At 34.9% G+C, this 14,927-nt stretch overlaps 1 protein-coding gene across 2 annotated transcripts in view; it reads right to left on the reverse strand.

Annotated features, from left to right (window-relative positions):
• The window catches only part of LOC137645715 (rootletin-like), a 746,485-nt gene that overhangs the window by 229,885 nt on the left and 501,673 nt on the right, over positions 1 to 14,927 (reverse strand). For both annotated transcript variants that reach the window (XM_068378593.1, XM_068378592.1), the window contains exons 15-16: positions 4,233 to 4,409; positions 3,603 to 3,833 (exon numbers count right to left, since the gene is read on the reverse strand). In XM_068378593.1, coding sequence (XP_068234694.1) covers positions 3,603 to 3,833; positions 4,233 to 4,409 — 408 coding nt within the window. The remainder of the gene's footprint in view (positions 1 to 3,602; positions 3,834 to 4,232; positions 4,410 to 14,927) is intronic.

Raw genomic sequence — 14,927 nt, forward strand, 5'->3', positions numbered from 1 at the left:
CCTACTTTCAGAAGTAAAAGTTATTTTAAAAACTACGAGTATGTCACAATTCTTTCATATCCCTTCCTTCGAAAAGGATGAGAACACTACATCAGAAATCAAATTTTGTGTCTGATAAAAGTCGTTAAGTATTATTTGGACAATACTATGAACATTTGAACCAGTGTTCTTTTATGGGCTTAGAATTCAAAATCGTCGTGTCGAAATAAGCAATGTAATTTCTTGTTAAAAGATTGGTCATGGAAGTTCACAAAGAATTAGATCACAGTCTAATGAAAAGCTTGAAGGTTAGGGCTCATGCCATTAGAAGTGCACCTACGCCTCTCAAGTTTTGCAGAAATCTTTCTTTGAAAGGGATTTTGCAGGCAGCTCAGTGGTGTACTAATTAGTTTTTTGCTACGCATTAACAGAATCCTAGTTTGCTTACCATAATTGATGGGCTTTAGGTCTTATAGCAGCCGATGGCAATGTGGTTAAATAATATTTCTTAGTTTAATAAAATAAATTTTAGTGTTAGTCAAAAGGTGTTGGGATTATATAGATACTGTTGGTAATCCGGAGGTAAATTATCATTTAAGAAAACAGTTTGGATTCCTGTATTACAAAATGTATTTTGAGATGGTTTGTTACCAATAATATAGACTACAAGTGTGTCTAGAATTTCAATTATATTTCTTTTTTTGGTTTAAAACTATGAATAGATCTTTCCTTCATTGGTAACCCAACTTCATCAAAGAGTGGGAGTCAGCAATATGAACATCACAGGAGGTTCATAGAAATAAACAGAATTTTAATTACATAATTTGTTATTTCTATACTTATAGGAATCTATTGTTATTTCTATACTTATAGCAATCTCATAAAAATTAATCTTAATAATATTTTTCTTTTATATACCAACTTGGTATTCATATACAAGCGCATACTCCTCCCAACTGACTGGTGTCAAGAGAATAGGGATAAGTTTCTATTTCAAGCCTGAACGACGAAGGTTCTGTAGTGTGACCAAGCCATTGGTTTTTGCTGATAACTGCTAGATTGTCTCATTCTCATTACTTCACTAGAGGCATAAGTCTTGTATGGAAAGAAAAAAAAAAGTTTAAGGGGCGAATGTCGATAAAACTGAGCTTCCAAAGAGAAGCAATATAAACATCAGGCGATTATAGACAATTATTTTTACTAAAATTCCCATTTTTTCTTCTTATAATCTTATCAAACTCACTTGTACTGATTGCATTGAAAGCCACAAATCTTCAATAAAACCACATTCCTTTTTAACTTTTATATGAACTAGGTTACTGTAAGTTATGGATTCAATTACTCCTCTTGTCAACATTTCATATGTTATCTTAAGCTTTCATCTAATCCTTATAGCTAAATATCAAAATAAATTGTACTCCTTTTTTGTTTTCCCTGGTGAAATTGTGTATTGATGCCGTTTGGAGTGTTATTAATTAAGAATTTTAACTCAGAAAAATAAAAATTAATCAATAAATAACTTAATAAAAAAAACATTTAAGATTTTACATATCTTTTAAAACTAGTAAGGGGGTCAGTTCCTAATATGAATTTAAAAGTGCCACTGGCATCATACACAACTTTTCCTGCAAGAATCTTGGTCCTTGGTGGTGATGCATCTGCAATCCTGACAGCAAACATTACAGAGGAATCATTCTCTGATATCTCCAAGACTAGGACACTCAATCAGTAAATGCCTAACAGTCAGGGGGACTGACTCATACAGACGAAATACTGGGAGGTCATCAGAAACTTACCTATATTAAAGGTTAGCTAAATTGTTTAGACCAAACTTTTTCAAATGAGTCCAAAAATGCTTTAACTTATGTAAATTGTGTGGTTAGAGTAGGGAATAATTGTGTTCCCTTATGGTTGAGACAGCATCTGGTGCACAAGCACACTTTTTGGTTACTTCCCATATTAGATCAAACATTAGTAAGTTATAATGCCAGTAGCCTCTAGAATTTAGCGATGCTTTGAGGGATACTCTGTTAAACACTCCTTTTCTCCCTACCATACAGTAACTACTATTACTCCAGAGTTCTGGAACTCCAAGAGAATATTAACAGTGATACGACTCTGTTCCTGCTCTGACAGCGTCCTGCTGGGATGGTTACAGACGTTTTCTTATAGGATAACTTTTGAATGATTCTTTCCTAGAGACACCAATAGGGTAAATTCTATGCCCTATTAAGGCTTGGGAACACCTTGAGCTGGTCGTGATCTGAGAAATTTATCAAATACCTCTTGTCTTTTGATCCTTCCTGGTCAATAGACCTAACATTTTCCAAGTTATATAAAGAATTCATTGAGGGCAATTTTCTGGAGTAACTACTGGAAAAATTCTCAAGACGACAATGGTAAAGGTGGTCTTGGATTCCTCTTGACGATTTTTGCATCTAATGTTTCAATTCTACATAGGTTTACAATTCTCACAAAAGTTTTTAATGGAAAAGCTTTTGGCAGTTTAAGGGCCAATAAGGAATCTGAATAGAAGCAAGCTTAATCATTTCGATTCTTCAGGATTCTAAACAACTCCTTCATTTATATCTGGTTCGAAGATTCCTATGCTGACATGTGTTTAAGTTTCAGTTTGAATCCTCATGTATTCATCAGGATGGTACCTCGCATATTAAATGAATGGGATTTCTATTGATCAGGTAAATTCCCTTTCCCTTCTGTCACATAATTATACATTATATAATTTCCTTATTTTTTCTCAACTAAAGCAAATTTTACCAACACAGCACTATCCGGTTTAATTTCTACTTGCACACATATATCATCAAACACTCCCTGACCGCATGAACTCCATCCTTTTCTGTGTTTTCATGCTTAACCATCTTATTGATATTCTTATATACATACAAACTTCTCTTACTAAACTCAATTGTCTTAAATTACGTTTATGAAAGTTTAAGTCTGACTTCTTCATCTAAAATTAACTTTCATTTTGCATTCAGCATCAGTTTTTTCTACATTTACACCTTATGTCAACAGTGTACCCCTTATCCCCCATCTAAACAAACCTAATACATTATCTGACATTATTAGCCCAACCATATTCTCTTTCCTGTGCACAGTGTCCTTTATGATATTTATTTCTGGAAACCACTTATTCCAAATAATAGACTGTCTAAGGTCTTTTCTACAAAACTAAAAATTCAGAATCAACCAATCCATTTCAAATTTACCATTCATAAATGTCTTCTTCTAATATATTTTATTAACCAAAAAATCCTTCAACAGTAAACATTTCTTGTTCATACATCGTACAGATTCAATCTTTACTGAAATGCCTTTATTTCCCTTTTCTCTATTTCAGGACCACAAAATCTTATTAAAAAAATATCCTCACAATCTGTGGACATGTACTTCATCTTTCTTCAAAGACTTGTTAATATAACGAGGGTTATCCAATCTCCTGTCTAGCTTTAACTCCTATAAGTGAGCTATCACACATTTCTGTTTCAAATACCACATACTGTCACATATAAAACAGTACCATTTTAACGTTTTTGCACCCTGATTAAAAGCCTATACAAAACTTGAAATCTGTCTAACTTTAGTTCTATAAAACTTACCTTTTCTTTATCAATTGATAACAGTGTTATTTTTTCATTTAGTGTGTTGATAGTGCTCTCATGGCTAGATCGCTCTTCCTCTAAAACAGCCAAATCATCCTTGAGACGTTCAATCTCTGTACGTAACTCTGCTCTTTCAGTCCCCAAGGCTGCACGCTCTGTTTCAAGAGATGTGATCTTGGAGACCAGCTGAGATTTATCCTGGCCAAGGTTGATGCTGTAAGATTCAACCTGAAAAAGAAAATTGTTTTCTTGGATGCAGATTTTCATATACTGAATAATCTAAAGTTTTCAAATTGCAATTCTAATAAATGACGCGATCAAAACTAGCTAAAAATTTAAAAACAATTATGATAATTTACCTCTTAGAAGGCAGCAAGCTAATGCTGACTACTGTCGCTTGCAATTAATACAAATTAGATAAGTACAAAATATTAATAAAGTTAGACAACCATAAAGAAAAAAATTACCTAAAAAGTAAGAGGCATAAAGTATTGGGTATAAAGGTAGAAGAGATACTCACCCAGGGTTCAAGTATGCCTGCATTGCAATATGAAAGAAATAATGTGAACAGTACCCTCCGATAAAGAGAATTTAAAACAATTGCACACTATACAAAAAAATTCATACCTTTTCAAGAGCCTCCCTAAGGTCAGTCTCCTGACGTAGGGAGTGAGCCAGTTTTGCTTCCAATTCAGTGCGATATCGTTCCATTGCTCGAATTTGATCCCTCAAATCATCTTTCTCTTGGTCTAACTTCTCCTCGGCAGCACGCACCTTTCCCAATGACTCAGACAATATAGTAACCTGTTAAGAATAAAACATAATTAGAAAACAGAATCAAAATATATTTACCAGCTCCAGTACAGTAATAACATACATGTAAAAGTCTAAACAGCTTTTATATTATTATGTAAACATACAAGAGAGTTGATGATCTTATTATTAAAATTCTAAACTTAAGAATTCACATCCTCTATCTACCTATCGATATCTCGAGCTATCTGATTGTCTATCTATCCACATATGAATAAATAAGACTATATATAATATATAAGTATAAATATATATATACATATAAATGTATATATATACATATATATGAATATATATATATATATATATATATATATATATATATATATATATATACATATATATATACATATATACGCATATACACACATATGTATATATATATATATATATATATATATAAAATATATATATATATGTAAATTATGTATGTATATACTGTATATACACACAAAAGACATATATATACAGTACTGTAGTACCTTGGAGATCGAACAAAATTCATTCCAAAACCATGTTCGAACACTCAATACAATTTCCCCATATGAATAAATGGAAATAGCATTCCTCAGTTCCCCACCCAAGGATCTCCTATTATGAGCCCTTTTTACACTAATATTACCATATGAAATACAGTACAGTAAATAAAAGCATAAGAAAAGAGAAAAAATTGTCATTAATAGAATAAACAAATAATTAATATTATCATTAATATTATTACTAGCCAAGCTACAACCCTAGTTGCAAAAGCAGACGTCTATAATCCCAAGGGCTCCAAGAGGGTGAAATGGCCCAGTGAGGAAACAAAATGAGGAAATGAATAAACTATATGAGTATTAATGAATAAAGAATATAAAATATCTTAAGGTCAGTAAAAATGTCCAAATAGATCTGTCATGTATTATCTATGAAGAGAGTCTTATGTCAGCCTGTTCAACATGAAAACTTTCACTGCTAGTTTGAACTTTTGAAGTTCCATCGAATCAACTGCCTGATTAGGAAGATCATTCCACAATCTGGTCACTGCTGAAATAAAACTTCTAGAAAATTGCGTAGTTTTGAGACATGATGGAGAAGGCAAGACTGTTAGAATTAACTGCATGCCTAGTACTACATACAGGATGGGAAGATCTCAATGCAAAGGTGGTCAGAATTAAGAAAAACTTATACATGTATAAATAGCTGACTGAATGGCAGTGCCAGAGGTTAATATCAAGCCCAGGAATAAGAAATTTAATAGACCAAAATTTTTGTTCAACAAATTAAGATGAGAGTCAGCAGCTGACAACCAGATAGGAGAACAATGTTCGAAACAGTAGAATGAAAAAATAAAAACATTTCCTCAGAATACATCGATTACCAACAGTCTTAATCATTATCAATGCAAAGATTTGGATATTGAGGAGCCAGTGTCCTCGACCTATTTACCATCATACTTTAAGTTTTGTTAGGGTTCAACTTCATGCCCCATAATTTGCAATATTCACTAATTTTAGTTAAATCTTTACCAAGGAATTAATAAACCCCAGATCTACATTCAGGAGATAAAATTGAACAACAAATCCAGGAGATAAAAATGAGCAATGTGAGTAGCATTTTCACTTTAACGTTATTAAGGAATGTTGTTTGCTTGAGTGGAAGGTGGTGAGGAGTGGAGGACGAGGTGTGAGTGTTGCATGGAAGGAGACTTCCCCTTCATGAAAACGTTGGGTAACTTTCCTTCTTGGGTTCTTTCTCTTCTTGCAATTTTTTCTGGTATTAACTTGATTCACTTGAGAACCATTTTTCTTAAAACTAATTAAGAGAGAATTGTCTCTGCCTATATTTTAAGATGCTTCTGAAATGATTCAATACATTATCATTATAAAATTTGTTTCCCTTGCTGGGTAATGTCTTATCTGGAAGATATTTTTTCTGCAAAATTGTGTAACTCGGCTAAATTTCTACTATGTCATTTCCTATATCACTGAACTAGGGCCAGGATCCCTTTCCACCTCCTACCCTGAAGACACATCTTTTGTCATTGTGCATGAATAAACAAAACAACCAATAAAATAAATTAAACTAACGAAAAAGTTATTTAAATAATGTTTTTGGGGTATGATCTAGTCAAGACCAACGTATAAACCAGCTGCAAAGATGATCTTTAAAAACTTTTTACCTAAGAATTTTTGTTCGTTCTCCGGGACAAAAAAATTCTGTAAATTTTGTTCAATCATTAAATTATTTAAATACGCATGTATGTATATACAAATATGTGTCTGTGAGCATGCATATCTGTGCACATGTTATTCCTGTTTTTGGAAAAGTAATAACAACATATATAAAGAAGGCCTACAGTAGATTTCAATCGTGTTTACCTTGAACCTGGAAAAAAGTTATAACAACTTACAAAATATTATGGAAAATATTTAGCATCTATATGCATTTCATGTATAAGTAATTAGACAGTTGAAATTTGACAATTCCACAAACAAACAGTAAAATGCAAATGACAGTGCAACATATAAAGCATACCAAAATCTTGATTAAAAAACTAATAATAACCTATACAAAAATTTAACAATTAAAATTACAATGTCTAATAAAAAATTTCAAGAACTCAAAACACTTTGAATCCACCTTAAAAAGCAAAACCATTCTTTCTACATATACTGTACATAAATGACTGCAAAAAACAAAAATAAAAGGACAATAAATCTATTATTTTGATATTTACCTAAAGGTCACAGTGCTTATATCTATTAAGTGCAAGCTTTCGGCATTAGAAGAAAAAATTCTTTATATACCCTCTCCTCCGGATATTGCCAGTGTAGGAGCCTCAGCCTTGAAGAGTAGTCCATAAATGAGGCTTTCACGGCTCTATCCGAACATCTAGGTCCCCATAACTTAAACTCAACAGAGACCTCCATTCCTACATATACCACTTGAAGTATGGAGGAGGGAGGGGGATTATGTGACCTAGTTGTATGTATCGAAAGGATGAATTTTATTATTAAATTCTTTTTATTTTAATAATCTTACCTCTAGGTCAAAGGGCTAACTACTATATGAACTCGGTGTTGGACAAGTAGTAATGAGACAACAAAGTCAATTTAATCATTTATGTACTTTTTGTTTCCTCTAAATTTATACTATGTTAGCTGTTAAAAAATAATACCTAATAATCAAAGGAAACGTGTATACACATTCTGCTACCTTCTTTTTACAAAATCATTAAGCATCCTTATCTCTCGATTCTTAACCTTATAATACATCCTCCCTAAGAACAAATCTGATTAAGCAGATTAATTAAGAAATAAGATGAGTTTCTCAACAAAATATCAGTAAAGGAAACAACCCTATCAAAGGTTACCGAGTTGCCCTTACTATTACGAAAATCATTAACATGAAAAGGCTACCGCTAAGGAGTGATTGAGGTAGTTGCTCTAACCCCGATACCTTAGATGAACTATAGCCGACATTACATTGTCCTTCTCGCGAGCAAAACACCAAGACAACAAACACACAGAGGAGAATCTTTTTCCCTATCCCAAAAGGTACCTAAAATTACAAAAGGTATAAATTTTCTTGGAGCTAATCCTCATACAGCCTACATAGTGATAGAAATCATTTGGCTATGAACACAACCTAAACTGTGCAACAAATTGCATCCCTGAGTCATATTACTATGCTATTTTTATATCATTTTACGATGTCATTAAAAGTATCCAACCTGACTTATCTTTAAAAAAAGTAGCGAAAGATCAGGGTAAGGCTTCAACAGTTCCAAGCAGTGTTTAATCAAGTCCTTTATCCCGATATTGACTAAAGACCTTTGGTTCAGATATAGAAGTTTAATACTCAAGTCACCTCAGCCAACCCCCTAAGAAACATTCCTAGTTGCTGTGTCATTATCCAAAATTTGATACAGTGGTACCTCTACGTACGAATTTAATCCGTTCCAGAACCAACTTCGGATGTAGAAAATGTTCGGATGTCGAAACGAATTTTCCCATAAGAATACATTGAAATAGGATTAATCCGTGGTTGAGCCCAAAAACCTATGATAACTTCTTAATAAACTACTACACATAATTTCCCATGAGAATAATGCACACTAAATTAGATAATAGACATGTAAAAAAGAAGAATCAGCAAAAAATGATAAATAAGAAACGGGTTTTTAGCATCACTTTACCTTAAAAACTCCAGCGCAGGTGTTGTTGGTCTTGCTACGCAGAGAGGAGACGGACGGGCGGCGAGGAGGTAGAGAGGTTAACTACGATAAACGTACACTACCGTAACTTATTCTAACTTACACTAAGTGAACTTTAACATAACTTAGCTTATTTTTTTTTTATTTTTATATTTTATATTTTTTTTACATTTTCTTTTTTCTTTTTGATGATTAATTTTAATCACTTTCACTCTCTACACTTAAAATTGATTGAATTTCTTTCGCTTCACTCTTTGCCGTTTTCTTTGTTTCACTTTCTTCCGTTTCACTCTTTGCTGTTTTCTTCGAATCACTTACATCCTCTTCATCACGAGTTCGCTTAGTTTTTTTTAAAGAAATTATCGATAGATAGTTGCTTGGTACGGCTTTTCAGAATGTTTCGAAAGTGAGTTAGGCAAACATCATTGAACTGCGAAACTACACGACAAACCTGCAATTTTTTTGGGTGGTATTTGTCGATGCAGTCGACCACGTCTTAATATTTTCCTAACACCTCTTTTATATGCGCCCAACCTAACACATGTTCTACCTCCTCGCTCCCTTCCTCGTCATCACTCATGTGCTCAGACATAGCATGGAGTTCCTTGAGCTCCTCTGTGGTAAGTTCGTCGTGATGTTCGGCGACGAGTTCCGTAACCTCATCTGCGTCGACCTCCAGACCCATGGACTTGCCAAGGGAGACGATTTCCTCTACGTCTTCCGCTGCACCCATCACGGGATCAGGTTCGGGGTCAAAACCTTCGAAATCTCGGGAAGAAACTGCATCAGGCCACAGCTTCTTCCAGGCAGAATTGAGGATTCGTCGAGTTAATCCCACCCAAGCCTGATCTATGATTTTCAAGCAGTGCACGATGTTGAAGTGGCTCCTCCAAAATTCACGCAAAGTTAAGTTGGTGCTTTGCGTGACATTAAAGCACTGCTTAAATAAGTGCTTGGTGTACAGCTTCTTAAAATTAGAGATGACTTGCTGGTCCATGGGCTGGAGGATAGAGGTGGTATTCGGTGGAAGATGCAGCACCTTTATGAACTTAAATTCATCGAAGATATCATCTTCAAGTCCAGGGGGGTGAGCGGGTGCATTGTCAAGGCATAGCAGGCACTTTAAAGGCCATTTCTGTTCATGAAGATACTTCTTCACAGAAGGGCCGAAAACTTGGTTAACCCATTGCACAAAGAACTGCCTAGTGACCCAGGCCTTCGAGTTGGATCGCCAGAAAACATGAAGCTGGTCCTTATCGACGTTGTGTGCCTTGAAGGCCCTAGGGTTCTCGGAATGGTAAACCAGTAAGGGCTTGACTTTAAAGTCCTCGCTAGCGTTGGCACATAGGGAAAGAGTCAACCGATCCTTCATTGGCTTATGCCCAGGCAATTTCTTCTCTTCGGCGGTGATGTGGGTTCGACTCGGCATCTTCTTCCAAAACAGCCCAGTTTCATCACAATTAAACACTTGTTGCTCTACGTAGCCTTCTTCCAGCACGATCCTTTCGAAGTTCTTGACAAAGTCAGCTGCAGCCTTTGTGTCCGCACTAGCAGCCTCTCCATGGCGAACAACTGAATGAATCCCGGATCGTTTCTTAAATTTCTCAAACCAGCCACGAGATGCCTTGAAATCATCTGAGGAAGGTACGGTTGAACTCTCCCCAGCATCACCCCCAGAACTCTCCTCCTTCAAGTCCGTAAAGATGGTGTGCACCTTCTCGCAGATGATGGTTTCGGTGATGGTGTCGCCAACGATCTCTCTGTCCTTGATCCACACTAGCAGAAGTCGTTCCATCTCTTCTATGATAGGGCTACGGCGTTTTGAAATAATGGTGATCCCCTTAAAAGGTTTCACTGCTTTAATAGCTTCCTTCTGTTTAAGAATTGTCGAGATCGTCGACATATTACGGCCATACTGTTTAGCAAGTTCACTCACGCGGACGCCACGCTCATGTTTTTCAATAATTTCCTGCTTTACGTCTAAAGAAAGCATTTCCTTCTTCCTTTTCTCACCACTACCACTACCACTTGCAAAACTAAGCCTTTTAGGACTCATACTTTACGTAAATTACCGTTAAAGGATGCACGTAAAAAATCACGATTAAAACACAGTTAATAGCAGAACGCACAGGGCACAACCGCAAGAAGCCAACGAGAACAGAGGACTGACCCGAGCCGCGCTAATTGAGGGTCCCTCCGACGTCGAAGTGCTGCCTTCTATTGGCGGAAATAAAAACACTTCAGGCGCTATGAGCACCGACTACGCGTACGAGTATTGTTTACTTCGGGTGTCGAAAAAAAAAATCGGGTGTAGAGTAGGAACGTGTTCGAATTGTACTCCGCGTGTCGAAAAATTCGGATACAACCGGTACGACGAAAATTGCTTACTTCGTGTGTCGAAATAAAATTCGGGTGAAGAGTAAAAAATTTGCTCGAATTTTACTTCGGATGCTGGAAAATTCGGATGTAGATACGTTCGGAAGTAGAGGTTCCACTGTATTCCTATATTGTATTGAAAAACTGTGAGTCTAGTATTAGAGGCATAATACATCCCATATTACTAAGCATGTACAAATAGGTTTGTCTTTTGTACCTAACAATAGAGTTGTAATACAACATGCCACATACTTATTTAAGGCACAAAATGTTTGCCCTTTGGTATTTGGACCAGAAGCAAGAGGGATATAAGGATCTCAATCCTATACCGTTCTTCTATCTCAGAATAGGATTGTCTGAAGCACAAATCAGGATTGTGAAAAAGAAAATGTTTCACAACAGAAGTTATTTGACCAAATGAGTGAGTGAAGCTTGTGAGGATGCATTTGACTGTATAATATGTTGAGCACCACCATTTCCTTAGAAATAAAAAGACGTTTCAAAATCAAAGAAATTGAAACGAATTATTGTTGCATAATTTATTTGTATATTTTAGATAGATGATTCATAAGAACCCTGTCAACTGAAAAACATTTCCATTATGTTACATAGATCAGAATCTATTGTAGAAACCAACTATCAAGAGTAACAGAAAACGGGTCATGAAAGAAATATGGGAATCTCTTAGGAATGAATATGAATGTTGAAAAATGGGGAAACTTCGGCTATTTGCAATAAATAAAGCAAAAAACAATAAAACCAAAAGGGTTTTTAAGTTTTCAAATTAAATGATTGATTCATAACAGTATTTGCAATAAAGCTGATCTCGAGGAAACCCTACAACTAAAATGCCTGTCACAGAAAATATGGTATTTGAGTAACACATTTTCTCTATGGTGGTTCAAAACATACCAAACAATATGACTAGTTACTTAACCTAAAAAGATGCACCTTACAGGGCTAAAAGAGAAACCCCTTTCAAATTCCTATATTTTCAGACCACAGCAATAGGTTTTTACACTCTATGTAACCACTAAAACCTACACAGTGCCAAGGCACCCTTGGTCTTAAACTATTATGCCGAAAACAATAAAAACTAATATCAGGTAAGGGCACAAAACACACCTGAATAACTCCTGCACAAAATTGATTTAAAATAATACAAGATACACCGTATAAACAGCTAGGATTTATCAAACCTTCGAGGATCAAGATGTGGGGGTTATGGAAGTTGGAACTCCATTCAGGGGCAACTCTTCTAGGTTGGGGTTCCTAAAATAGCAACTCCTTGAGAAGAGAGTATGTAAAGATTTTTTTGAAATTTCGAAAACTTGCACTTCATAGATACAAGCATTGTGACCTAAGAGGTATGAGTCATAAAAACAATGATATTCAAATAGATGTGATCAATTTAACAAATACAGTACCGGTATATAATTTACAATAAGTTTTGCCACTGCATATACCAGCACACACACCTTTTAAATTACAGGTATAATACAAACACGAATAAGCTGAATCAATTAAAGACATCTTTTCTGGATTTTTTTCTGGCAATTACTTTTAATAGACACAAAAGAAGATTCTACAACTGAATTGTATTCTCCCTCAAAAGAGATATCGCTCTCTTTCTCAAGAACATCTCCCGAAAATTCAGTATCTTATACTTGAGAAACATTAGCTGTAGAACATGTTTGTGAATTTCCAAACTCAGCAAAATCTATACCATTATAGTACTGAGATGATACTGTACTATCTACTACATTCCTAGAGATACTAGTTACATATTTACAATGTTATTTAACTTAAAACTAGTGCCAGTAAGGAAAGCACTAAGCTTAGGACTCGGAATGAAAGTGCTAATACTAATGGCCAAATTCACCTCACTAAATCATCCTAAATTATCAGTAAGACATGCACTGCTAGTTCATTTATTAACCAGAGGGCCCCTTTGTTGAATCAGAATGTATTGGTGAATCCTTATAAGAATATAACTGATCAGCATGGAATCATTTATGGTCCTCCCAGAATGTTCTCTGAACCAAAAACTTTAATAAGAATGGTTTCCCCACATTCAAATGATCCTTCTACTAAGAAGCCGGAGAGTGTAATAAATTGCAAGACCAATTAGCTAAAACAGCAGCTGTTGATGAAGTTTGAGCCACGTGACCTAGGCATTTGACCGAAGGACAGAGGGAAACAAAAGGATTGAAGCTTGTTCAGACGGATTCAATTCTCTTTTTCGCCATGCCTGAATAATAATGGGATCAACAGACTCAGAAACTTTATATTTATTACCTACGCATACATTATCAAAAAAAGGAAAGACTAGACAGTAAATAAGAATAGGTTAGGCTACTTGAAACACACATAGCCAACACAAAGGAGAGGAAATGGACACTCATCGGCAAATGAAACAGAATGAGAAGAAATGGAAATAACCAGAGAAGAAACAATAGACTGCATAAAACTAGAGAATTTTTCCATAAAAGCAGCAATTTGTGATTTTGGCCATACATTTTCTGCCCTTACATCCAAATTCTTACCCGTTACTTGAACATTAAGTCTTTACCTTCCTCCAAATCTCTGCAGTGCTAAAAATTAAAGTATGTAATAGCCTGATCTTAACTTTCCACAGAAAGGCTACTCCTTTCTTTCTCCTTACTCTTTCCATAAGTCTCGTAACCTGTTAGCCACCAATATGATATATCTATTCTGATATTTGTTTATCTGAACTAACATCAATAGCTTACTATACATGGTATAAAATGCATGTGTCTATTTCTTATACTATCAGACTACCAATGGATCATTTGGCACATAAATATATTTCAGAAGCTGAAGACATAACTTGCTAGTCCTGAAGTCCTAACAAAAATTATTTTGGGAGTTTTTTCACTTACTGTAGACCACCAGATGCAGTTTTTACTCAGTAGTACGAGTGTAATACCAAGTTAGTTATTCCTCCAAAAGGATAGCGAATTCCTTTTTCTCTGCGGCCGAGAAGCTCACACTTCGTAGATATTAGCTATGTGACTCAGAGGCAAGAGTCATCAAAATAAGAATTTATATAAAAAAAGACTACAGGTTTAAGGGCTAAAATTTAAAGGCAGCGATTATCCTAGTTAAAGGAATGAAAACTACCATGCCCAATATTTGAAGAGAATTTCCCAAAGTATATAGACTCTTATGGATGAGGCAATTGCTCCTTTCACTCTTCTATCTGGTGAATATTAAATCATTAAAAGGACCAATGACTATATTGATACTACTGGCATAATTTCAATATCACTTTTGCATAAATAATGTTTTATTGGTTATCAGATTTCTAGGCATATACAAGACAAAATTTACCTTTTGGCAATTATCAATCTTTCAATGCTAATATTTTGAGAAGCTTCCAGCCATGGATATGTGCAGCTGAAAGAAAATTATTGTTGGCACTCTTTTACCCCCAAAATAAGTAATTACAAGCATTTTAGTCTCAGATTTTCTTTATTGATTAAATGAATGCACTCGAACAAAGTTTAAGTGAACTCACAGAGCATGCTAACTGAGTAAACATGGCATAAATCCACAAGAAGTTAGTTATTAATAGATGTACTGGGTTCAAATAAATCTGATAACAATCATTTGAAATTTCTCCAAATATTCTTAAGGATTTAGGTCAAGTTTACCAATAAGCTGTGAGAGGACAGAAAACACTTGAATGCAATCTCAACCAGATCCCCTATTATTTTACATTTTTAAGACAAGTCTCGACATAAAAGATTAAAGACACTGTCTCATTCATTCCACTCAGACTTGTTAAGTCTAGAGAAAAAGGATTATCATATAAATGCTTTACCTTACAGTTTTCCTTGTAGAAGGTTTTTAAAGGAACATTCAAGATTTTGGATGAAGTATTATTAACCCATATCGCACAATGACAGCAG

This window comes from Palaemon carinicauda, chromosome 8 (assembly GCF_036898095.1).
Source record: "Palaemon carinicauda isolate YSFRI2023 chromosome 8, ASM3689809v2, whole genome shotgun sequence".
Classification (NCBI taxonomy): Eukaryota; Metazoa; Arthropoda; class Malacostraca; order Decapoda; family Palaemonidae; genus Palaemon; species Palaemon carinicauda.